Raw genomic sequence first — 26,594 nt, forward strand, 5'->3', positions numbered from 1 at the left:
TGACGCAAAAATTACATTTATAAATATACAAAAGGATTTAACAGGTTTTTTAAGCAACAGACACAAACCTGTAACTAAAAGCAAAAATGAAGAGCACAGACTCGGGTATAAGTGGTAGAAATCACTGATCACATGTAAAAGTGAAATTCATCAAACATGTTTAGGAGACTCAACTGTAAGAGAACTCCCACAGCTTACTATATACATATTTAAATCCTGGAAATAACCAACAAATAATGCTTCGTCAATACAGCCTTGGGGAACACAGTTTTTCCCAATTTGGAAACAGGGTTAAGTATTGTCAGGGCTGAAAAAAGGAATTGTAATACTAATACAGGAACAAAAGTATAAAGCAGAGTTAAAATGGTCCTTCTAGCCAGTGTCTTTCTCACTTGTATCAAATGTTATTATGGGGAGTGGGGGTGGGGAAGAGCCATCCAGTAAATTCTAATTAATTGACTCCACTACATAGTCAGACAACCTTGTTTTCATCCTATGGTGGTTTTCAACTGCCAACACTGTGTTTACCATCTACTACCTATTCCCCAGTGCTACCAGAGATTCTTAACAACCGGGTAGGACTATGTAAATGAAGTACATGTGGGCCAGTACAGGAATTGGAAATTTGATACTAATGCAAATAAATGACAGGGTACTCTTCTGGAGGTGGGACCATGAAAATAGGGTATCTACCAGCCTAACCTGGGGGACTGGCCTGCTTGGCCATTCATTATACTTAAAATGAGCCACCCCAGAGGCAGAAAGGGAATTCTAAGATCACCAAGAAATAAGCGTCAGGAGTGCTGCACGCATATCTCCTTGGACCTGGGGTACCTGTGCTCAGAACCTCCTCAACACAAGAGAACATATATTAAAAATAAGCTTTTCATATAAAATACAATGTTATTGAAAGAAAATCAAAACTTCTAGATCCAAGATATACTGTAAACAAGGTAAGTTTTATACATAGGCACAATAAAGCTTTATATAACGAAATAGGAGGTACACCTGAAAGGTTGCATAAAAACCAAACCCACGCTTCCTGAGTTGACTCTGGCTCAGAGAGAGATCCACACGTGTTAGAGTAGAACTCTGTAGACATTTTACTGGTTGAGTTTTTTGGAAGTAAATTGTCAGTGCATTCTTCAGGGACAATACCCAAGGGCATATGATATCATCTCAGATGGTTATACTACAATCTTCAAATTATTACAGAAGTGATTTATAAGAAGGGTGAGGTGTCTATAAAAGCTATGAAGTAACTTCTTGGTACTTTTTGTGGATACAATATAAAAACAGCGATACCTGACAGTCTTGCGACATCCTTATAAAAGCTTTTTTAAAGGGTGTTTTACAAGGCTTTTAGGGTGAAAGGCGCCTTTTCAACATGCCTTATAGCCTTAAAGATTTCCTACAATGTGTTCTTTCATGTGTCGTTTAAAGGATTTGGGTCACTTGTAGGTTTTCCCACATTCTGTACATTCACAGGGCTTCTCATCAGAGCGTGATGTGACTGCATATGTAATCGCAAAGAGGTAGGCCAAATAAAGTTTTTCCCACATTGTTGACATTCATAAGGTCTCTTGCCACTGTGTGTTATCATATGTTGCCGAAGGTTTGCAGGCATACTGTAGACTTTCCCACATTCCTTACATTCAGAGGGTTTTTCCCCACTGTGCATGTTGACATGTTGCTTAAAATATTTGGGACATCTGAAACCTTTGCCACAGTGCTTACATTCATAAGGTTTCTGTTCACTGTGTGTCTCCTTGTGTCTATAAAGGCGAGAGACACAAGTAAAGGCTTTATCACACTGCGTACATTTATAGGGTTTCTCTCCAGTGTGCATTCTCTCATGGATTTTAAAGGATGAGTGAAAAGCGAAGGTTCTCTTACAGTACTTACACTCATAGGGTTTCTCTCCAGTGTGGATTCGCATATGCTCTCGTAAGTATGCGGGAGAACATAACCTTTTCCCACATTCCTTACATTCATAGGGCTCTGCAGTGTGCATTTTCTTATGTTCTTTTAAGTATGCAGAAGAACTGAAGGATTTCCCACATTCCTGACACTCATAGGCCCCTCTAGTGTGCATTCTCATATGTGTTCGTAACTGTGCACGAATACTGAAAGCTTTCCCACATTCCTTACATTCATAAGGTTCGTCCCCACTGTGACATCTTAAGTGTGTTTCCATATGTCTTTTAAAGGACATGGGCCAACTGAATGTTTTCCCACAGTGTTTACATTCAAGGGGTGTCTCACCTGTGTGAGTTCTTATATGGCACTCAAGGTATGAAGGAAACTTGAATGCTTTCCCACATTCTTTACATTTATATAGTTTCTTTACACTATGACGTTGTAAGTGTCGTTTCAGGGAAGAGGAAAACGTAAACATTTTCCCACATTGCTTACATTCATAGGACTTTTCATCAGAGTGTGTTTCCATATGTACTTGTAAGGAGCTGGGTCTACTGAATGTTTTTCCACATTGTTTACATTCACAGGGTTTCTCACCAGTGTGAGATCTTATATGGCTTTCAAGGTGTGAGGGAGACCTGAAGGTCTTCCCACATTTTCTACATTCATAAGGTTTCTCTGCATTGTGCACTTTCACATGCTTTTGCAAATATTTTGGACAAGTGAAGACCATGCCACACTGCTTACATTCATTTGGTTTCTCTTCACTGTGCACTTTCACATGTCTTTCAAAGGATTTGGAACAGATGAACTTCTGGCCACATTGCTTACATTCATAAGTTTCCTGTTCACCATGTGTTTTCTCATGTCCACGAAGGGAGGAATAGCAACTGAAGGATTTCCCACATTCCTTACATTCGTAGAGTTTCTCTTGACTGTGTTGTCTTAAATGAAGCTTAAGAGACGAGGAATGCATAAAAGTTTTCCCACATACTTCACACGCAGGGCTCTCCTGATCTCCGTGACCACTCTCACATCCCCTAAAATTAAGAAGGAAGTGAGTGATTAGTATGACCACATTGTTACCATTGGCAGTGTACGGGTATGTTTTATGTGCTGTCTCAAAGTGAAATAACAAGAAAACTTGACTGAGGCCTTGATTAAAGTAATTACCCAAACACGGTTTCTTATGGGTTTCCCGAGTACTACTTGTATCTTACACATAGTTCAGACCCTGCAGGTCTACATCATATGTATGAAACTAGTCTTGTGAACATTGTGAGCACGTCATTTAGTAAGGCTTCACTTTCTCTCTCTCTTCTAGATAGTATATACTGGGTAAAGAGATATTACTCACCTCGAATCCTGCTTCTGAATGTCATGGTGATCTTCAACATACTGCATTTTTTCTTTACTTTCCAAATCAAACGAGGAAGTATAACTTAGGAAACTTTTTATTTTCTCATCAGAGATTTCATTCCCCAAAACATCGTGCTGGGGATTTGATCCACTGGTGTCAGTCTGAACACAGTTATCTGTAAAAAAGGATGCTACAATATAGTTTGTGGAAAAGGGAGGAGAAAAGGCCTTTTTGGATTCCTTTTCATATACTGAGGCAGAACGCTAAACAACTTTTCAAGTAACGCGGAACAGGTAAGCAAAGGGAGACTGGGGGCTTTGCAGAAAGGATCCACACGGCAGTCCGTTCACTAAGAAGTCCTCTGCTGTAGATCTGACCCCATTTTGGCATGGAACTGTCAGCCATAGGGTGGATGTAAAACTAAACTTGTAAAACTAAACTTATTGTGAATTACACAAGGTTTTACCAAACAAATCATCAGTTTGACATTTCAAAACCCTGTACATTATGTTTCATCTCATCATAACCTTGAAGGAATCTTTGAGTCTGTTTTCACTCCTCCTACTTTTCTAGCCCTTCTGAACTTTGTCCTCAGGTAAATACTGTCCTTTGAGCTAAATGGTTTTCTATTTTATGGTGTGTGAACTTCACTAGTATTGTTGGGTTTTTCTTTACAGACCTACAATTTGGATAAACATTGAACCATGGGAGCAAGTTCTGTTCCAGACATGAAGGGTAACAGAGGGCCAAAGTCTTGGAGATTCCAGACCAGCAATCTCTTACTCACAAGTAAGTCTGGCCTCTTTATGATTTTGACATTTGTTCCACATCTTCTCATTCGATGCAAGACTTTACTAGTAGGTGAGCAGTATGTTCAGGCCTCAGGTTGTGGCCACTGATGCTTGCCTGATCCATTATACAATTGTTTTTATGTATCTTTGTATTTTCTTGTATCTTTGGATTGGAGAGACCAATCATTGCACCTTATATGACTGCTCACAAACATTTAGACTTTAGGTCCTGCTCACCACTGTCCCTATGAACTGTGTTGTTACAAGTGACTTTGGAGTCCCTTGGGATAGTGGTCCTCAGATCCGAAAAAAATGCTTGTTTTTTAAGAAATAGAGTACCAATATGTTCTTCGAAGGATCTAACCCTGTAAGTCCTTTAGAATCCAAGAACATTAGCAGTTTGAACCACCCACACCCAGATGCTATCTACTAAGATATAGATCATAAAGATTAGACTCTGATGTCTATATAAATAGGACATTAGCATAAAAGAATTTTCGGGAGGAATACAGCAACTGACATGGCTCAATGCTAGTTTTTAAAAAGTCTTCTTTCACAAGGAAAATATGAGAATGAATGAAAAGTGGAAAGAAAAAGATAAACGTAAAGTACATTTTGCTAGACATCTCTGAGAGCCCAAATCCCCAAAGTTAGCATCATCCTTCTCAAAGACGAATCGATTTTGCTAATTCTATATCTAAGTATGCTCCCAGTATTAAAAACCCTCTGTATCCTACAGAGTCTTGCCTTCCTGGAGTCCCAGATGCCTCTTTCCATTGTGCCCAGCCCCACTGGGAGAAGGCAGAGAACTGCACAGCTGCTATTGTGTTAATGTGATAAAGCTTATGTTTGGGGAGGACTATGAAGGGCAACAAAATATTTCCAGGAGATGAACTAGCACTTTCAATTGAGTGGCAGCTGAAGGGGGATAGAGGAGGTTCGACTGCAGCAAAAAAAGAAAAAATGTCAGTGTTCATATTGCATTAGCGCATAACTCTCACAGGGCTCAAAGCCACAAAGCTCCTTTGTGCTCCAGAGTTGATGCCTAAATTTATAAATTTCAGGAGTTTTTATATTCAGAAGAATTCAAAAGTCAGGTAATATAAAACCATTTCATGGGAAATAGGCCTGTAAATCTTCCTCTAACACATTGCTATATCTCAGCCTAAGTCAAAAGAGGTTCACACGGAAGACACATTTGTTCCAAAAAAAATTAAAAGTGAATAAACTATGCCATCCTCACCAACTGATTCCAAGTTCCAGAAGGTTTCCAGCATGACATCTTTGTAGAGATTCCTCTGAGTAGCGCTCAGCAAAGCCCACTCTTCTCGAGTGAAGTTCAGAGTGACATCCTCAAAGACCACCGAGCCCTAAAAGATAGTGTATATTGCTTCAGAAAGGTATCAGTGTGTGCGGGAGGAAGAGGGAGGCAGCCAACATGAGGGGCTGGGCTTAAGTCACATAATTCTGAACCACAGGCACCTAGTACTCTTATGGGAGATAACGATTTTTAAAAAATCATTTCACTGGGCGGCGGTGGGTGGGGTGAAGAAATCTTACCACAATCCATACCTACATCTATTGTGTCAAGCACATTTGTACATCTGTTATGATCATCATTTTCCAAACATTTTCTTTCTACTTGAGCTCTTGGTATCGGCTCCTCAATTCATCCCCCTCCCTCGGTCGTGAACCAGAGACAATTTATACATTATTATTATTATTCTTTCATGTCTTACACTGACCGATATGGGTCACCCTTCACCCCCTTTTCTTTTTTTTTGCCTTCCTGGGAGGGGTTTAATATTGATCATTCTGATCAGGTCCCCCTTTCTGCTCCCACCGTACCCTTCCTCTCCTGGTATGGCTACTCTCATTATTGGTCCTAAGGAGTTCATCCTGTCTTGGATTACCTGTTTCCAGGTCTTATGTTTACCCATATACGTGCTCTGATCTAGGGGGATATGTAGGGTACAACTGGGGTCATGATTGTTGGGAAGAGGTAAGCATTAAAGAACTAGAGGAAAGTTGTGCGTACTATTGGTGCTGTATTGGTTTTGATGGTGCTGTACTACACGCTGACTGGCTATCTCTTCCTGTCACCCTTCTGTAAGGCATTACAATTGTCTACAGATGGGCTTTGGGTCTCCATACTGTACTCCCCCTCATTCACACTGATCTGATTTTTTGTTCTGGTTCTATCATGTATGAAACCTGATGCTATCGACTCCTCATGATCACATAGGCTGGTTGGTGTGCTTCTTCCATGTGGACTTTCGTACTTCTCAGCTAGATGGCCATTTGTTTATCTTGAAGACCCCTATCAGGGCACCATCAACTTTCTTCACATTTGTTTATTCACCCATTTTGGCCTCAACAATTGTATTGGGAAGGTGAGCATCACCGAATGCCAGCTTCTTAGAACAAAGTGTTCTTGCATTCAGGGAGTAATTGAATAGAGGCCCAAAGTCTGTCTGCTACCTTAATACTTAAGGAATATATGTACATATATTTATATATAGGGAAACAGATCTATTTACATATGTACATGCCTGTATTTAAACCTCTATAACTTCCCATTTGCCTCCTAGTTTGTTCCTCCATTTCCTTTTAATTTCCTCTTGTCCCATTATCATGTCTGGCCTTAATTCAGGTTTCAGTAATTCCTCTCTGTTACATTGCCCTAGATCAAGCTCTACATAACACCCTACACACTCCTCACCGTCGATTTTAAATCACTGTCATTCCCTTGTTCCTGGATTTGTGAATGCCCACTTCCATTCCCCTGCCTCCCCTTTTTCCATGATATGCCCCTCCTAATCGTTGGTCCTGTTATTTTCTCCTCCTGCTTTTTTATCTCTCCTATCTTATCTAGAGAGAAATGCAGTGACAGTAATAAGCATTAAAAGAAGACAACAAAATAAAGCAACCAAGGAAAACAAAACAATAAGGGCAAGAAACCCAACAACAACAAAAAGCCTAGTTCAAGGTCTATTTGTTGACCTTTAGAGTGTTTTCTACTTCAGTCTGATGGGGTGTCATGCTCTGGCCCCAAAGTCTCTTTCTCACATTCCCCAGGGACTTCAATGCTTTGCTCTCCTTGCTGCTCTGTTGCACGCCCTTAGTACTTAGCCCCTATGGAGATAATTATTAAGGCAATGAAATACACTATACTTGGGATGGTAAATGGTTTGAAAACATGAAGTTCCAAAACAGAGACTGAATACACACTGAGTACTCACCTCATTGAAAGTCGTTGCTTTTACAGATTTGGGCAGAGCCCAGAGCAGGATAAAGTTGGGCAAAATAATCTTTCAGAAAATAGTGGAAAGACATGGGACACAGCGTTCCTCATTGACCCATAGCACCATTGGGGGCAACACTAGAGACACATGGTAGGAATTGTGCTCACCATGAGCTCACCACACTGAGGCCAACCTCTGGGGGCGTGCAGTAGAGCAGCAGAGCAACGAAGTCCCTGGGATAGAGGCGGTACCTGGGTATGGCACCCCATCAAACTTGACTGGAAAGCACCTGTGAAGGAAAACACAGACCCTGAACTATTCATATGTTTATGTGTGTATGCATGTGTGTTGTTACTGTAGCTATTGTTTTACTTTCTGTTGTTGCTTCATTGTACTCAGTCTTGTGATAGTACATAGCATGCCTTCCTGGAAGGGATAGGTGGAATAAACAAGCCAGAAGAGAGAACAACAGAATGACAGTTCCGGGGGAACATGGAGGTAGGGGAGGCGGGGGAAAGGAAGAGGATGTTAACAAGCCCAGGGCCAAGAGAACAACAAGTGATCCAAAATCAGTGTCAGGGAGGGTGTGGGAGGTCTGGCAGGGCTGGATCAAGGGCAATGTAACCTAGAGGAATTCCTAAAACCCAAATGAAGGCAGAACATGATAGTGGGACAAGAGGGAAGTACAAAGAAATAGAGGAAAGAACTAGGAGCTAATGGGTAGTCATAGAGATTTAAATACAGGCACATAAAGATGTAGATATATTTATATATGACGAGGGGGAAATAGATTTATGTACATATATTTATAGGTTGAGTATTAAGAAAACAGATGGACAGTGGGCCCCTGCACAAGTACTCCCTCAACACAAGAACACTTTATTCTAACAATTCAGCAGTCTGAGATGCTCACTTGCCTGGCGTAATTGCTGAAGACAATGGGTGCACAAGCAAATGTGGTGAAGAAAGCTGATGGTGCCCGGCTACCAAAAAATACAGCACCTGAAGTCTTAAAGACCTGAGGATAAACAAACAGCCATCTAGCTGAGACTCAACAAAACCCACATGGAAGAAGCATACCAGCCTGTCCTGACTCAATCGCTGAAGACAAAGTGGGCACATAAGCAAGAGTGGTGAAGAAAGCTGATGGTGCCTGGCTATAAAATGATATAGCATCTGGGATCTTGAAGGTTTGAAGACAATCAGGCGGTCATCTAGCTAAGACACAACAAAGCCCACACAGAAGCACACAAGCCCACCCCGACAGGAACACTGAAGACAAAGTGGGTTCATAGGCAAATGCAGTGAAGAAAGCTGATGGTGCCCAACTGTCAAAATATACAGAATCTGGGGTCCTATAGGCTGGAAGATAAACAAGGGGCCATCTAACTGAGAAACAACAAAGCCCACACGGAAGCACACCAGCTTGTGAGATGACAAGGCATTGAAGGGATCAGGTATCAGACATCAAAGACCAAAAAAAATCACAGCATTGTGAATGAGGGGGAGTGTAGAGTGGGTACCCATAGACCATCTGGGAGAAATTGGACATCCCTTTGCAGAAGGGTTGTGGGGAGAAGACAAGCCAGAGTGCAGTGTAGCAATGATAAAATATACAATTTTCCTCTAGTTCTTAAATGCTCCCCCGTCCCCATTATCATGATCCCAATTCTACCTTACATATCCGGTTGGACCGGAGAATGTACACTGGCACAGATAGGAAATGGAAATACAGGGAATCCAGGACAGATGAACCTCTCAGGACCAGTGGTGAGAGTGGCGATATCGGGAGCGGAGCGTGGAGGGAAGGTGAGGGGGAAAGGAGGAAGACATGAAAAGATCTACATATAACCTCCTCTCTGGAAGAGGGACAGTGGAGAAGTGGGTGAGGGAGACGTTGAATGGTGTAAGATATGATAAAAGAATAATTTATAAATTATAAAGGGTTCAGGGGAATAGGGAGGGGGATGGGGGGATGAGGAGCTGCTACCAAGGGCTAAAGTAGAAAGCAGGTGTTTTGAGAATGATGATGGCAACATATGTATGAATGTGCTGGACACAAATGATATATGTACAGATTGTGAAAAGAATAATATGAGCCCCTAATAAAATGACCTAATAAAAAAGGTGGAAAGAAGACTAATTTTTTCTATAAACCTTCACCCAATTCACAATTTTTAAAATGCTGGCACAGATATTCAGTTTGCTAAGATACTGTTTTTCTTCTCAGACATCAACAACTGGAGCAGCAATGTCCAGACATCACGAAAACAAGGTACATTTCCATTGCTGCTCTATTTGAATAAGTCTCTGAATGCAGCAGAATCACAGAGCCCGGTCTGCTCCCTCAGATGCAGCAGAATCAGAGACACAGTCTCCTCCCTGGGCCATGGCCATGCTAACGGAAGCACAGGCCAGGGTCCTGGGACTGGCAACATGTGACACATGGTAGGAAAAGAACAGTTAGCTCTTGGAGAACAGAACAGCCGGTACCCAAACCCACTGCCATTCAGTGGATTCAGATTCATAGACCCTCCGGAACAAGAGAACTGCTCCATTCCATTTCAGAGGCCGTCTTAACATCACAGAGGCAAATTGCCTATGTGTCTGCCTCAGAGTGGCTAATGTTCTTGAACGAATGACTTCCTGGCTAGCCAGCTAGTGTTTAACTCATGGTGCTACTCAGGCCACTACCCCACACCAACAGGGCCCATGACATCCGTAACTAAATGCCAAAATTAGAGGGCAGTGCAAACTTCATTGAAGGGTCGGACCAGAGCGGGAGTTTCCCTGGTGTCATAAGTTATGTATTGAGCTGCTAACTGTATGGTCAGCAGTTCAGACCCACCAGTCGCTCCTTAGAGTCATATGAGGCTGTCTGCTCCTAGAAAGATTTAAAGTCATAGAAAACCAAAGGGGCAATCCTATTCTGGTCTACAGAGAACACTGTAAGTAGAAATCAATTTGATGATAGTTGATAACGATTTAACCCTAATGGAGCCAAAGGGTATTTCAATAGAGAAGAAGAAGCCCTACCCAGTTAATCCCTTTAGAACATCAGTTCTCAACCTGCGGGTCGAGAATCTTGAGTGTCGATGATCCTTTCACAGGGGTAGTCTGAGTCGTAATAGTAGCAGCATTATAATAATGAAGTAGCAACCAAAATAATTTTATGGTTGGGGGGCGGGGAGCGGTCACCACTTGTGGATCTGTATCATAGGGTGGCAGCATCAGGAAGTTTGAGAACCACTGCTCTAGAAGAATAGAGGAGAATGCCACATCATGAAATAATGAGCATCAATTATGAGAAAGCATTAGGGATAATAAAAAATAAAAAATCTAGAAATTCAAAGAAAAAATACTAATCCCACCTACATCAGATCCCAAGGCGGGACTGCTGCTTAAACCCTACAGGCATTTTTAAAAGAACTCACTGGGCCTGGGAAATCTGGATCATAACCTCAGGGGACATCAAGTCAGCATAGTTCACAAAGACCATGTTCTACATGCAAATTTGGTGAGTGGGGACTGACCTTGTGACCAGGTGATACAGGTGTTAACTATTGGCTCCCCTCATCCAGAGGAAAGAATAGTGTTGGAGATTCAAAGACACAGGAAATAATTAGTCTCGTGGGTGATCATCAGTCTCTACAACTGCACAACCAGAAGTAGACGGTGCCTGTCTACCAGTACCAAGCGCTCTGAGAAGAAGGATCACAATAGAAAATCCTGTGTGGACTGGGAGAAAAGTCTAGAAAACAACTTACAAACATTGGAAACCAGGCTGACAGGATAGAGACCGGTGGGAACCCCTTGACTATGGCCCTTGCCCTTCAGATCGGGAATGGCACTCACCATGCTGGAATAATCAACCAGGTAACGGTCCCCTTTCCCCACGGAGAACATTGAGAACATTAGACAAGAGGAGGAACAGGAACAGGATAAGGACGACGGTACATGGACAGGATTGTAAAAGATGAGCTGGAGGAGACTGTAAATATGATCAGGTTAGTAAGCTCTGACCAGATGCTCTGTAAAATGTTTTTTTAAAAGATATTTTAAAAGACATCTAACACTACAAAAGCGATGCTAGGGAAAATAGGCTTGGAAACCATGATGGTTAATCTACACTTTCAGGTCCACTGCTTTATGCCAACTTCTTCCTGAAACCTTTATTAGTTGGTCTATGTCTTGTTAACTTCAAAAGGCCCCCAGAGCCCACCCCTAGTCCTCTCGGGTATGCCATTAACCAAAGAGCTCACCAGCCTTTTATAGCATTTTTCTCTGTCAAGCAACGGAATTATATAAAGTCACCTCCTCCCCAGAGAACACTACCTTGACAATGCCTCCTACCTTTGTCTGTTACAGTCTCAACCGTCTTAGCAGTTTGTTTGCATCAGTGACTGTGCCCGAGTCCCTAAGCAACTCCAGGCAAATCCCCTCCACCAATGTGGATCGTACACATGGCACAATCCTACTAAGCAGGACATCCTCTCCTCATCTCTACAAGATTAGGTTCCCGAGAGCAGGTTATTGCATGGAAACTGGAGGATAACCGCATCATCGAACAGATGGGAAAGCACTTCATTACATAACTGCCAAGCCACTAAGAATCATGGCCCAGAGCAGTTGGCACATGATCTTCCCCATCACAGCCAGCATTCCTTTCTCCCAGCACTTGGGTACTGCTAACTGCCAGGCATGTGCCATTAGTAAAATAGTAGAATACATCTTTTACCATTGTCCTAAGTGTAAAATGTCAGATAAAGAGCCTCCGGAGGAGAGGCATAGTTGAGGTACAGCTTCAGCCTATAATTAAAGATTTTTCTAAAGAGGGGCTTATTGCACCAACATTTGCCATATCACCTACGAGTTGATTCTGACTCATGGCAACCCTACAAAGGGTTCCTGAGCCTGTAAATCCGTATGGGAGGGGACAGCCTCATCTTTCTCCCTAGGAGCTGCTGATGGGCTTGAAATAACCAACCTTGAGATTAGCAGGCAGTAGTCCAACATTGACCCAGGGTCCGGAGGGTCAAAGATGTCTCTGTTAAATTCTAATTTACACGTATATGAAATAATGGTGCTGTTGAACATAGCCTCAGCAAAGGCACTTTGATTTTAAAAGTCATACAAGACAGAGGTGGGGGTGGGGGGGAGATAGTTTCTGTAAATGGCTCAAATGCTTGAAAAAGCAAAACTTAGTAACATTTGTTTAAGCACAAAAGGGCTAGAGGACGTAATCACCAGAAGCTTACAGATAAGGTCTCCTGAATGTTCAGGACATTGTGATCAGAAACTTACTGATAAAGTTCCCAAAATGTTCAGCTTAAGGCTAACCACAAGGTCTGCTTCTGTTCCTGCTTGCTTGAGTGCACAACTGCAAAACACACTTGTTTACCCCTCCCTATATAAACCCACTGCTGGGAGCGATCCAAACCGCCCTCTCTCCTCAGAGGGCTGGTCCCTGCGCAAGATCTTTTTCTTTCTGCCCTCTTACCAGAAACTGAGTTGTTCTCGTCCAGTTCATATACAACAGTGCATGTTCATTCATGATGTAATGGGAATCCACTCAGTGATGTGGGATGTTAACTGAACTAACATTTCAGAGGTTTTTCCACAGCAGGGAAACCAAATACAAACCAGCTGCCATCAGCTGGGCTCATGGCAATCTCCTGTGTGCCCAGAGTAGAACTGTGCCCTAGAGTTTCCAAAGCAGACTGCCAGACCTTTCTTATGAGGTACCCCTGGTTGATTTAGTTCTGAGCACTCAAGCCTTTGTGGCCCATTCTCATCCATGAGAGTGAAAAATAAACCAAAGAAAGCCTATGGGACATTTCTAAACCTTCTAAAGAAATTGATTCTCCCTCAATTTATCTGTGCAAGCAGATTCAAATTTTAAAACATCAGAATTACGTATCTGGTTCGAATTGATGTAGAGCTGAACCTTTTCAAAAATGGCATTGTTCACAGAAGTGTGAATTTTAGCCCTTCTAGGAGAGTCAGTTCAGCCCTGGTGGTGCATGGTTAGCCCTGGGGTGGCAATATGCATAGTTACCAGTTCAAAAGTCCCAGCTTTTCTGAGGAAGAAAGACTGGGCTTTCTATTCCCATAATGAGTTACATTGCCCATTGCAGATACACTCACAGAGGGCCCAAGGAAGGAATCAGTCAGTCAGGGTGCAGCATAGCAGCTATGACACACGCAATATTTCTCTAATTCTTTCATGTTCCCTCCCCTCCCACCATGATCATGAGCCCTGGTTGGACTTACACATCCAGCTGGACTGGAGCATGTACACTGGTACAGATAAGAGCTCTCGACACACGATAAATTCAGGAACAATAGTGGGAGTAGTGATATACCATGAGGGTAGGGGGAGGAACGGGGATTTCAGTGCTGGTGGCTGTGCTAATGTGGAGGGGAGACCTGGAAGGCAGAGATGCTCAAAACTCACTGTTGCCTCATAGCCACCCCGAAGGACAGGCGAGAACTGCCCCTGTGGGTTTCCGAGAGTGTAGTTCTTTACGGGAGTGGACGTTCTCCTCTTTTCTCCCAAGGAGCGGCTGGTCATTGCCAACTACTGCCCTTGTGGTAAGCTGACTGATATGTCCCCACTACGCCACCGGGGCTCCTTGTTGTAGCAATAAAGGAAGAACAACAGAAAAGCAGTGTACAGACAACTCAGCAAGTTTCTGTGTAGAAACACCACCCTCAGCACCCCCAGACTTCATCCAGATGATCCACAAGTGTCCACCAGGGGGACACATTACTTCAACTGGCAAAATGCCAACGTCATCCAACTCTACTTCACCCACAGGAAATTTTCATGACTTTTGATTTCTTTGTTTCTTGTAAAGTATACATGTAGTAAATGCAATGAATAATCGATGTCTCTCAATGACGGTGCTGGCAAAACATGTTGAAAATACCCTGGACTGCCCAAAGTGGACACAGATTGTCTTGGAAGAAGGATGGTCAGAATGCTCCTGAGAGGCAAGGAGGGTGAGGCTTCTCATGTGTTCGGACATGTGATCAGGAGAGAGCAGTCCCCAGAGAAGGTCATCATGTATGCTACAGTAGAGGGGCAGCAAAAGAGAGGAAGGTTATTGATGAGCTGGATTGACCCAGTGACTGTAACAGTGGCTCACACTTCACAGCATGAGGATGGCACAGGACCCAGTGTGTTCCTCTCTGTTGTGCATAGTGTGTCTATGAGTCAGAGCAGACTCAACAGCACCTAACAACAACATGCATGTGGGTATGAGATGGATTCACACAGTGGGTTTGGCGGTTGGCTCAAACACAGGGAATGCTTGTCTCAGTCTGTGGTGCCTGGGATCCTGCTGAGGTACAATATAGTGGGACTCCATAGCATCTAGCAAAAACAAGGGACTGATACATGCATCTCTATGAATTTATTTGTAATGTTCCCAATCCCCAAAGAAAAAGTCAGGTTTTATTAAGATATGGATAATAAAATCAGCAATAATGAGGGTGGGTGGGTGGGAAGATATGAGGTACTGAACTTATTAAGAGCATTTTAAAGGAAGCCCCTGGCTTAAGCAAAATGACCAATTTAGGGTCTCGAGTTGAAATCCATTCTTGCTTCTGCTAATGAAGGAAATCTTCCCTCTATAATCACATAGATGCAGAATACCCTAGTTTGCTCCCAGAGGGGGTTCGGTTACAAATCACTACTTGCAACCCCTTACACAGGAAGTTCTCAGAAAATGTTGCTGTACAGAACCATTACAGTGGAAGGGACCGCCAAAAGGACAAACAAGCCTGACTCAGGAGAAGCATGGCCACAGTGCTACTTAGAGCCCTTTGATGACAAGACGTCATCTTACACACTTGGACATACTGTCAGGAGACCGGTCCCCAGATTGACACGATGGCTGCATCAAAGGCTCAGGCACGGGAGCAACTGTGAGGGCGGCACAGGACCACACTGTGTTTCATTCTGCTGAGCACAGGCTCAGAACCAACTCCAAGGCACTTAACCACACAAAGTTATTTTCAACTTGTCTTTTTTGCCATGTGAAAATAGCACTCAGACGAACCTCCTTTAGAAACGCCTGCACTGCACATTCTCCAAGAGGTTCACGATCTAGCACTCCTGTTGGCTGGCTGATTTCAGAACAAGCTCTATACCGACACTATCCTGTCACCGTCTGCAGATCCAGCTGTCAGCATCTTTAGTCCCCTCACTGACTCAGGGTGAGACAGCTTGCCTTCACCTACGCATGGTAGGCCCTGTGCCTTGTCAACATCCTGGGTCGTTATTTTGCCTTAGATTCTGGCTTCATTCCTTTTCCGTGTGCCATGAAGTTCCCAATTCAAATCATCCTGGAAACCCTTAATAAGTCTTTGTTTTATTTTGAAATCACATTCACAGGTTGTTTTTCTGTTTCCTTTGCTATATCATGACTTACCAGGACAGACTTACAGCGTGTTGTCTGAACAGAACCTCACCCCAAACTAGGGACCAGTAAATCAACACCCCTTTGGATAGGTCAACAAGAGTCAGACTCAACGGAGTCTCCCTGCAAGTCTGACCTTTGTAAACATCCTCAAACTACAAATGACTCTCTGAATCCCCACCTCACACTCTGCTCACTGGCATCAGGTTAGTTCAGACTCACCTCAACTCTCAAACACCCAGCATAGTGCCATCCCGTCAGTTCTGACCCATGGTGGTGGTGGATGCCACTGAGTCAGTTCCAAATCCGAGCGACCCTCAGCACAACAGAAGGAAACACTGCCCAGTCTTGCTCCTTCGCCCCCACTGTTCCTAAGCTTGAGCCCTTGTGGCAGCCACTGTATCAGTCCATCTGGTTGAAAGCTTCCCTCAGCGTCGCAGCGCCTCTATTTACCAAGATGATGTCCTTCTCCAAGGGCTCGTCCCTCCTGGCAACTGCATGCAGAGCATGGAAACGTTCGGATCCCTTACTAGCCCTAGGTAGGCTTTCAGAGGCTGCACATCTTGAACAGAATCCCTTACCTTTCCCTCATAGACTGGCTGGTGGGTGTGAATGCCCACCTTCCAGTTAGCAGTTCATTACCCGCTATTGTCCTAGCGCTCCTTACTCATAGTGGAAATTACAAAGCAACAAGTTACAGCCCACAGAGGGGGCTGCGCCCAAGCACACCCACAGCAGGCTCTCCCCCACTGTTGGGTCGGGGACAGGCTGCAGAGGGGATGCTCCCAGAAGACCACTCAGGGACCTCCTTTGCAGTTCCAAGGTTGGGCTCAGCTTGGAGTCCCCTCCCTCAGTCCTTTGCTTCCTATGCCAGGTGAGTCACCTGCAGTCTCATGCCTCAAAGACCACTCTCCCCACTGTCTGCAGTTTCCACTTTCAGCTTGTCCTGTCCTCCAGGATAGAGGCTAGCTAGGACTTTCTATGGCACCGATTCCACTCTTTTCATTTAGTTATGTATTTCTAACAAGTCATTTTATTGGGGCTCTTACACCTCTTATCACAACCCATACATCAACTGCACCAAGTACATTGGTACATGTTGTCACCATTTCCCAAACATTTTCTTTCTACATGGACCCTTGGTATTAGCTCCTATTATTCTTGTCTACCCCATTTTTATTTTTTAACTTGTAAAATTATAACATCACAGTCTCACTTATTTCCTATGTGTAATTTGGCTACATCCATTACATTAATCCTGTTGTGCAACTATCACCAAAACGTTCTGCAAATTATCTGCTTCCTAAACAATAACTCCCTCCTCCTCTCTCCTCCCTGATCATTTCTGTTTCTCCATGGTGATTCCATCCAGATCAACCCCAAGGACCGAGAATCTGCCCCACACGGGTTTCTTGTGTCCATTAGAGAAGACATCAGCTAAGTCTAATGGTTTCGGGTCCCAATAATGGTTGGAACCACCAACCATTGGTTAGCAGCCCAGCCCTTATCCTCATACACATTTGTTTCTCTACTTGTGGTAAGGCACTCTATATGGCTTCAGAGACCTGGAAGATGCTGCCCCTTTTTCGAAAACGCACCTCAGTAAACTATTACCCTCCTGTTAGCAATGAGTACGCCAACTAAACAGAACCCTGCCTCCACAGACTAGCAGTAAATTGACCGTGTGCACTGCCATACAAAAACCTAACAGCAATCAATCGGCGTGGGATCTCAATAAGGAGTTCATCCAACACATTCTCGGGCAAACCACGGAGGGAGGACAAAATGTAGCGGCCCAGAATGTTCCCTAAAATCTGTGACAAAAATATTTTCAAAAACTTCCCGGGCCACACTCCGAGGCAATGTGGGGCAGGAACCAGTATGAAGAAGTTCTTGGCAGAACCAAAGTCACAAACTCCGCGGCTTACACGGGAGAGTGAAGGTGAGGCTTATGAACCCTGACAATCCACTTCTCAAACCAATTCACTTCAGGTGTGCACCTACCTGTGATCTTACCACTGCCCCCGCGGCCGGGACACAACCCCCTCCCCCCGCCCCCCAATCCAATTCCAATTGAAAGACATTCTGCACATGGCTCCCCACTAGCCCCCAGAGTAGCACAAAGTCAGCACCAAACTGGGAGTCAACGGAAAGGTTAAGGAAAGTAAAATGAGCAACAAGGACTCGCCAGGTAAACTTTAAAGGAAGCTGCAGCAGAATCTGCAAAGGAACCTGAGCCCCAGGGGTACACAAAGGCCACAGTCCACTGCTGACTCAGAGCCTGCTTCACCAGACCCAGCCAACCACAGCAAACACCGCCGTTGGGTGATTAAGTATCTCTGCTCTCAGAGTGTTAACCTGAGGGACTTGCTGTAAACCCAAGTTGACTTCAGAAAAGTTCTCCATTAACCGCCCATAAGCCAGCCACCCCCACAGTCCCCATAAAGCAGGCAGGAACCTGCGGATGCCCTCCCTGCAGTTCCAGAAGGGGCCAAGAATGGATGGCTCCCCAGTGAAAACACCCTTATGCCTGGGACTGCTGCCAGGCCCCGCCCTCGGTCCATAGTTAAAAGTTGGGAGGGGCACCCCGAGAGCGCCTTCCACTCCACCTCCTCCTGCAGGAGACCCTGAGAACCTTAGCTCAACAAAGATGGCTGAAACCAGCTTCAATCCGACCCCATTATGTTCAGGCTCCATTTTGGTTAAACCTTTGTTACCACGTCCACTCTTAAGAACACTTGAGTGGCCTCCTATGCAAACACACAGGATGCAAGAACCGCGCGCGCATGCGTGTGTGTAAGAGAGAGGGAGACCCTGCAGGGCTCGCGGTCGGTCGCGGTCTGGGGCCATCTGGGGAAGGCTGTCTGAGGCAGAGGGAAGGTGGCGCCCGCAGAGAAGGGCTGGTTTGAAGGTCCCGCAGCACGACCGTGTCCCCGGCCCCACCGCGTCCCCGCGACGCTGTTCCTCAGGGACAAGCTGCTGCTCTGTTTACAGCCCTGGTGGCGCTGCGGATGAGGCGCCGGGCTGCTAACCGCAAGGTCGGCCATTCGAACCCCCGCCGCTGCACGCGCAGGAGACACCTGAGGCTTTCGGAGCCCGTGAGGACGGACGGACGGACTCAGGCAGGACCCCCGGGGCAATTCTCCTACGTCCTGCAGCGTCGCAGGGTCGAAGCCACTTGACGGCCCGGAGTGTTTTTCTTGGGGCCCCAGTGGCGAAAAGCCTTGTCTGGTGACTGAAGGTCGCGCAGCCGCCCGCCACCACCTCTCCAACCCGCGGACCCTCGTCCCTGGCGGCCGGTGACACTCTTAGGTTGTCCAGTGGGCGCTGTCTGCGCGTCTGTCTGTCCTCAGTCGCGGTGCCCTCCCCTCCGAGTGAACACCTTTCCCTCACAAACAGCCCTGACTTCGTCCGTCCCGCGTGAGGAGACCCTGCGGACGCGGAGGAGCGGTTGTTCCCTCGGCGCGCCCCTTGCCCGGGCCCGCGCGCGCCCTCAGCGCCCCGACCGCGCGGACCGTGAGGAGAGCGCGGCTGGGTTCGGCGCGGCGCCGCTCGCAGAGCGCTCTCCCGGCGGGCTGGGCGCGCGGACGCTGCCGGCGGGCTCCAACGGCCGCCCTCGCCCTCCTCGTCCCCCGCCCGCGCTCACCATGTCGGGGTTCGCCGGGTGGACGGGGTCCTCAAGACCCGCGGAAGCACCCCAAAGAGTAAGTTTGCAAACCGTGGTGGCGCCCAGCAGTGACGCGAGAGGACCCGCCTGTCGGCCCGACTCCTGATTGGACAGGGTTAGTGGTCCCGCCCTCGGTGATGATGATTGGACGATGCTCGTGACCACTGCAGGAAAGGAGAAAGAGCCTAGCGCTAGGGGCGGGCTTTCGTCTCAGCCCCGCCCCGACCGCTTAGGCATCTTCTGGTGTCTCCTGGCTTTAGCATGGTGGGTGAACACGGGTAACTGTGAGAGCGTTTTCGCCCAGAACAGCCGTAGGTGCCTAGTGTTGGGTCGGGGACAGGACAGGTGGCAGGGCCTCAACCCTTCTCCCTGCACTACCACGAAGGAAGCTGATGGACAGTTCTCAGAACCGGCTCCAAGAATAACCGTTTTCCTCCCCGCCTGCAAAGGCTGGGCTGAGAGACTGGGGAAGAACATAGTCACAGTTGAAAATAGCGGGGAGCTGCAACCCTAACCGCTCCCCAACAGGACCCTCCTCAGCTCCTCCTTTAGAATCCCACCACTTTCCTCACTGGGCGGGGACTTCTGTGGGCTCTGCGATATCCTGGAACCTTTTCCTGGAGCTTTCCCCCCGCCCCCCTGAAAAAGCACTTATACTCACAACTTTTTGAATCTTTGTCGTCATGCCTGTTTGCCTTACATTCAGCCCGTGAATCAAGCAGAACTTGTGGCGACCAATGATAAAGTGACTGCTTCTTCCTCACTCCATAATTTTGGACTTTAGATCAGGAAACTCAGGATCCTTCAGTGCATGTCCTCTCAGCTAGGTTTGAACCCTGAGTTGCTGCCTGAAACCAAAGCAATTTGTTGAGGCTGCACCAGGTTCTCTGGCTCCATCCTGAGCTGCAAAACAATCCACATAATGCCATCTTGCCACCACTTGTCTGTCAGCTGCCTTACAGTGGAGGCTTGTGTGTTGCTGCGATACTGGAAGCTAGGTCACTGCAGAACATGGTGGGAGATCCTGCTGGAGGATGGGTCCAGCAGGTCCTAGGGCTTCTGAATATAACTGCAAAGAGCTGCTTCACTGTAGGGGGGTCTACCATGGTGATGGGAGGGGAGCCTTCTGGATTGTTATTTCCAGCTGGGGCACGACTCAAAGTTGAGAATTGCAAAAATCTCATGATTGGAAGTTGGAATGTGGGAACTATTAACTTAGGACCACTGAAAGTTGGCAAAAACGAAAGGGGACACATGAAGATGGATATCATAAGGCCGTGGTTCGCAATCTTACTAATGCCACGACCCTTTAATACTGTTCATATAGTGGTGACCCAACAACTATGATATTATTTTCGTTGTTAAATTATCACTGTAAATTTTCTACTGTTATGAATTGGGTAGACCCTCGTGAAAGGGTCGTTTGACCTCCAAAGGATCGCAACCCATAGGTTGAGAACCGCTGTCCTGAAAGAATACCAGGTTCCTGTAGTTCAGAATCTTGAAATGGGCTCAGTACCTCTTATTGTCAGACAGCCCCCTATCCTCCTGCATACCTAAGGTATTAGTGAGCTGAACTGAACAGTATGGGCCATTTAGACTCAGAAAATATTTTTATTTTTAATATCACTTCATTGGAGGATTTGACAGCTTTAACAATTTAACAATCCCTATATTCATAGTGCCAAGCACCGTTGTATGTATGTTGCCTTCAGTCCATACAAAAACCTTTATTTCTGCTCCAGCCCTTGGTATCAGCTCCTCATTTTTTCCCTCCCTCTTTCTTCCCACCCTCGTGAACCTTGATAAATTATAAATTATTATTTTCATATCTTACACCATCCGCAGTTTCCTGAGTCAGGAAGTCTTATGACTTACTATGCCACACTTCCTGATGCCGCACTCCCCTTCACGTCATGCAGCTTCTCTGGTGATTTGCTCAGCATCTAGAGTGAACAAGTATGGGGAATGGATACAACTCTGATATACATCTTTCCTGATATTACACCATGAAATATGCCTTTGTTCTGTTGCCACACTGCCTGTTAAACCTATCCAAAATCCTCATGAGCAAAATGAAGTGTTCCAGAATCCCTCTTTTTCTCAAGGTCATTGACAGTTTATTATGGTGTACACAGGCAAATGCCTTTGCATAGTCAATGAAACACAAGTAAACATCTTTCTGGAATTCTCTGCTGTAAGCCAAGCTCCATCTGACATCAGCAATGATATCTCTTGTTTCATGTCCTCTTCTGAATCCCATCTGAACTTCTGGCAGTTCCCTGTCAATGTGCTGTTACAACCATTGTTGGATGATATTAAGTAAAATGTTACTTTTTTCTGATACCAATAATATCATTTTATGATTAGAGCACCCTATTGGGTCATGTGGTAGTTACATAATCTGGTGATAGTTTGAGAGGATTAAGGGTAAAGGGGTGGAGTCTAGTATGTCAATGGTTTCATAGCCAATGAAGCCCCTGTGTGGGTGTGGCCTTCCCTGAGAATCCTGGGATAGCTGGATTTTCTTCCTTGGAGGCACGAGGGACTCTCTGCTCACTCCCTGAGATGATGCTCTACTAAGGAGACACATGGTTCTGTGCCCTGGGAGCTGGAGAAGCCACATGGAGCTACACTGAGGCAACCAGATGTTTGGGAATTGGAGGAGCCACGTGGTGACCCAGGCCCGTGCTGAAATGTTTATAATGCCACAAAATCCAAATATTGTCTACCCACTGGTCTTGGATCATCCTGCATTCTGTGTCATTGCATGTGTTTTGTGAGTCTGAAGAGGATTTTATAGACAGGTATCAGACATATGGGCTAATATTGGGGTTATGTGTTTCATCTGGACTGGGCTGTGATGTTTTCTCCATACTCAACTGCTCTTGTACATAAACCTTTTTTTTAATACACATATGGGTTCACTGGATTTGTTTCTCTAGTCTACCCAGACTAACACAGCTCATCTTTCTTTGGAATGGATACAAATATGAATCTCTTCTAATCAGTTGACCAGGGAGCTGTCTTTCCACTTTCCTGGCAAAGACCAGTGAGTGTTTTCAGTGTTTCTTCAGCTTTCAGGGACACTTCAATGGGAATGCTGTCAATTCCTGGATTCGAGTGGATATACTGGAGGAACGCTTATTAACGGTATGCAGATACACAATCTTGCTCGCTGAAAGTGAGGAGGCATTCATGCACGAGCTGATGAAGATCAAAGATGTTAGCTCTCAGCATGAATTACAACTTAATTTAAAGGAGACCAAAATGCTCACAACTTGACTAAAAGACGATGTCACATAATAAATGGAGAAAAGGTTGAAGTTGTTAAGGATTTCGTTTTACTTGAAACCACAATCAATGTTCATGGAAGCAGCAGTCAAGAGATCAAAAGACTTATTTCACTGGAGAAACCTGATACACCAGACCTCTTTAGACTACTGAAGAGCCAGGATGTTACTTTGAGTACTAAGGGGCACCTGACCTGAGCTGTGGGATATTCTCTATTGCACCATATATATGTGAAAGCTGGCTAAGGAAGACCATAGAAGCCTTGATGCAGTTGAATGGCGGCGCTGGAAATTGTTGAAAATACCATGGACTGCTAAAGGACAGAATAAAATAAGGCCAGAGTGCTCCTTAGAGTCAAGGATGGCAAGACTTCCTCTTACATATTTGGACATATTATCAGGAGACACCATATCATATTTGGTAAAATGGGAGAAAGGCAGCGAAGAGGAAGCACTCAATGTGATGTATAGACAGGGTGGTTGCATCAGTGGACACAATGGACACCTAGGGGCAATTGCCAAATGACAAAAGTCCTTGCAATGATGTTCAGTGTGCACTGTGTCACTATGAGTTGTCCCTGACTCAATGGCACCTCGCGACAATAGCAGGAGTTAGTGAGATACAATGACTGTCACTGCCCATTTGGAATTAGAAAATCATATGGTTTACGATGCTGGGAATGAAACCATCAAGAGTTATGTTATGTATTCATCTTCAAAGAGGACATTTCAAGATCTATCTTGAAGTATAATGTGCTATGTGATAGGGTTATATCTATCCACCATCAAGGAAGTTCCATCAGTACAAGGTTTTCATATTTATGAGCCAATCAATCAAGCTAGAGATGAAGAAGCTCAATAGTTCTACTAACATCTTCCGTTGGAAATGGATCAAGCATGCAATCAGGAGACATTGATAATCACTGGGGACTGGGGTGTGAATGTTGGCATCCAAAGGAAGACACACACAGTCATTGGAAAATATAGCCTTAGCTATAGAAACAAATCTGGAGATTGCAAGATAGAATTTTGCAACACCAGTGACTTGTTCATGGTGTTGTGTTAGGTAGCACGGGGTCAGCTCTAACTCCTAGCAAGCCTGCGCACCGCAGAGTGAAACACCGCTCACCTGCACCATCCTCACAATTGTTCCTATTCTTAAATCCATTGTTGCAGCCACTGTATCAATCTCTCTCCTTGAGGGGCTTTCTCTTTCTGGCCCCACCCCCACTTTACCAGGCATGTTGTCCTTCTCCAGGGACACGTGCTGAACATGTGCAAAGTATGTAAGACTTTTTCACGGGAAATACTCTTTTCAATGACACAAACATGGAATCTGTGCATGGACATCTCCACATAGAACACCCAGAAGTCCATTAGACTCGATCTGTAGGAAGAGAGGATGCAAATGCTCACATTAGCAGGTGAGCCAGGCCCATGGCCGACTGTGGAACGGATCAACAATTGCTTGAGTGGAAGTTCAGGTTGAAGCTGAAGAAAAGGACAACAAGCCCAGAGTGTCCAAACACACTCTTGAGACGATCCCACCTGTGGCAGTCCCACAATCTCCTGTCAACTTGAGTGAAGGGGTGAAGCCTGTCAATCAGGTCATAGCCAGTGGTGCCTCTGTGTGTGTGGGCATGGCTTTCTCCCAAGGATTCTGGGAACTCCTATCTTCCTCCCTGGAGATGGAGGGCACACACTCTCTGCTTCACATTCCTGTTGACAAGCTACATGGAGCTACAGTGATGGAGCCAGAGCCCTGGAGCTGGAGGAGGCACTTGAAGACACAGGCCAGAGGTGAGATACTTCCACCGACACTGGATGCACAAGACTCTCTACCCACTGGCCTGTGATCTTCCTCCATTTAGTTCCATTGCATGTGTTGCACGAGTCTGAAGAGGAATTTCTAGACTGGTATCAGACATATGGGCTAATATCAGAGTTGTGGACTTAATCTGGACTGGGTGGGGAGCTTTTCTGAATATAGAATCACTCTTATTGGTTGGTTGGTTTTTTTGCTAAAAATCACAGAAAAAATTTTAAAGTAAAAGCAGCAAAATGTGAAGCTCATTTTTCTCAATATTATCATACATCTAAGTCGATATACTTCTAAAAGCAGTTTCCTTCTAACTTTGCTTTTTTTTCTCCTAATCATTTTATTGGAGGCATGTACAAGTCTTATCACAATCCATCCATCTATCCATGTGTCAAGCACATTGGTACATTTGTTGCCATCATCATTTTCAAATCATATTCTTTCTACTTGAGTGCTTAGTGTCAGTTTCTCATTTCCCCCATCCCTCTACCACTCTCCCTCCCTCAGGAACCCTTGATAATTTTTTCTTCATGTTTTACACTGACCAAAGCCAAACTTCACCCACTTTTTTGTTTTCCATCCTCTTGAGAAAGGGTTATATGTAGATCATTGTGATGGTTCTCCCTATTTTCCCCAACCTTCCCCTTACCCTTCTGGTATGGCCACTCTCAAGTTTGGTCCTGACAATTCCTCTTATATAAAGCTCTTTCTTATACACATATGAGTGTCTGTGAATATATTTCTCTAGTCAATCTGGACTAACACACGACCTCACTTTCAGCAACAGATTTGGTGCTGTCAACATGAATGACAAAAGACCTGATGAGCTGTGGGAGAACATCAAAATCATCATTCATTAAAATATTAAAATGGAAAGGAGAAAGAAAAAATCAGCATGTATGTGAGAAGAGACTCTAAAACGTACTCTTTCTTATAGAGTAGCTAAAGCAAATAAGAGACATGATGAAATCAACGAGTTGAGTAGAAAATTTCAGAGGACAACTCAATAAAACAATATCAAATATTATAATGAAATTTGCCAGGATCTACCATGAGAAAAACAAGAAAAGAAGAACAGGCTTGGCATATCTTACAGTGAAAGAGGTCAAGAAAAAAAGTCAAGCCTCATATGGCAATATCGTCAGCTTCTATAGGCAGAATAGTGAAGATGAAGAGCATCCAGAGAAGATGGAAGGAATAAACAGTCACTGTACCAATAACTAGTCGACACTCCACCATTTCAGAGGTAGCATATGAGCAGGAACCAATGGTACTGAAGGAAGATCCAAGGTGCACTGAAAGCATTAGTCAAAAATAAGGTTCCAGAAATGGATGGACTACCAGATGAAGTATTTCAACAAGCGGATAAAGCATGGAAGCAGTCCCTCGCCTAGTCTATTCTACTCACTGCCCTTGAGTCCATGCCAACTCACGGCAACCTAACAGGACAGGATAGAACTGCCCCCAGTGAGTTCCCGAAGCTCTAGATGTTTACAGGTGTAGAAAATCCTGTCTGTCTTCTGGGAAGCTGTGGTAGTTACATAATCTGTTGTCATTGTCAAACAGGTAGGAGCTTGATGATCTCATTTGGAGGCACAAAGAAGATAAATAATTCATTGGAGGCAGAACACACAGGTTCACTCCCTGGGAGACATTGCAGCTGAGAAGACACATGGAATTACACTATTGCCCTGAGCTGGAAGAGTAGCTTGGAGACCCCTGCCAGCACTGAGATGTTTACAGCACCACTGGATCCAAAAGACATCCCAAACACTGGCCTGTGATCTTCCTGCATGTGTTCCATGAGTCAGAAGATGACTTTATAGATTGATGTCGACACATGGGCTAATATTGGACTTCTGTTCTTAATCTGGACTGAGCTGGAATGTTTTCTCAAGATACAATTGCTCTTTGATATAAAGTTCTCTCTTATTCTACATGTATGAGTGTCCATGAATTTGTTTCCCTAGTCTACTCCCACTAACATAAAAGTCGCTGGTGGTTTCAAACTTCCAACCTTGTAGATTGCAGCCCAACTCAAACTACTAAGCCAAGAGGGCCCCTCCAGTCACT

At 44.9% G+C, this 26,594-nt stretch overlaps 1 protein-coding gene across 1 annotated transcript; it reads right to left on the bottom strand.

The window, feature by feature from the left end:
- Nucleotides 1-404: 404 nt before the first annotated feature.
- Nucleotides 405-19,501, bottom strand: LOC142443506 (uncharacterized). Its single transcript, XM_075544851.1, is given in 5 exon segments — nt 405-1,502; nt 1,505-2,960; nt 3,278-3,455; nt 5,315-5,441; nt 19,389-19,501. Coding segments are annotated over 5 exon segments (1,815 nt in total). The 5' UTR covers nt 19,392-19,501; the 3' UTR covers nt 405-1,451.
- Between the last annotated feature and the right edge of the window lie 7,093 nt (nt 19,502-26,594).

Source organism: Tenrec ecaudatus, chromosome 1 (genome assembly GCF_050624435.1).
Source record: "Tenrec ecaudatus isolate mTenEca1 chromosome 1, mTenEca1.hap1, whole genome shotgun sequence".
Classification (NCBI taxonomy): domain Eukaryota; kingdom Metazoa; phylum Chordata; class Mammalia; order Afrosoricida; family Tenrecidae; genus Tenrec; species Tenrec ecaudatus.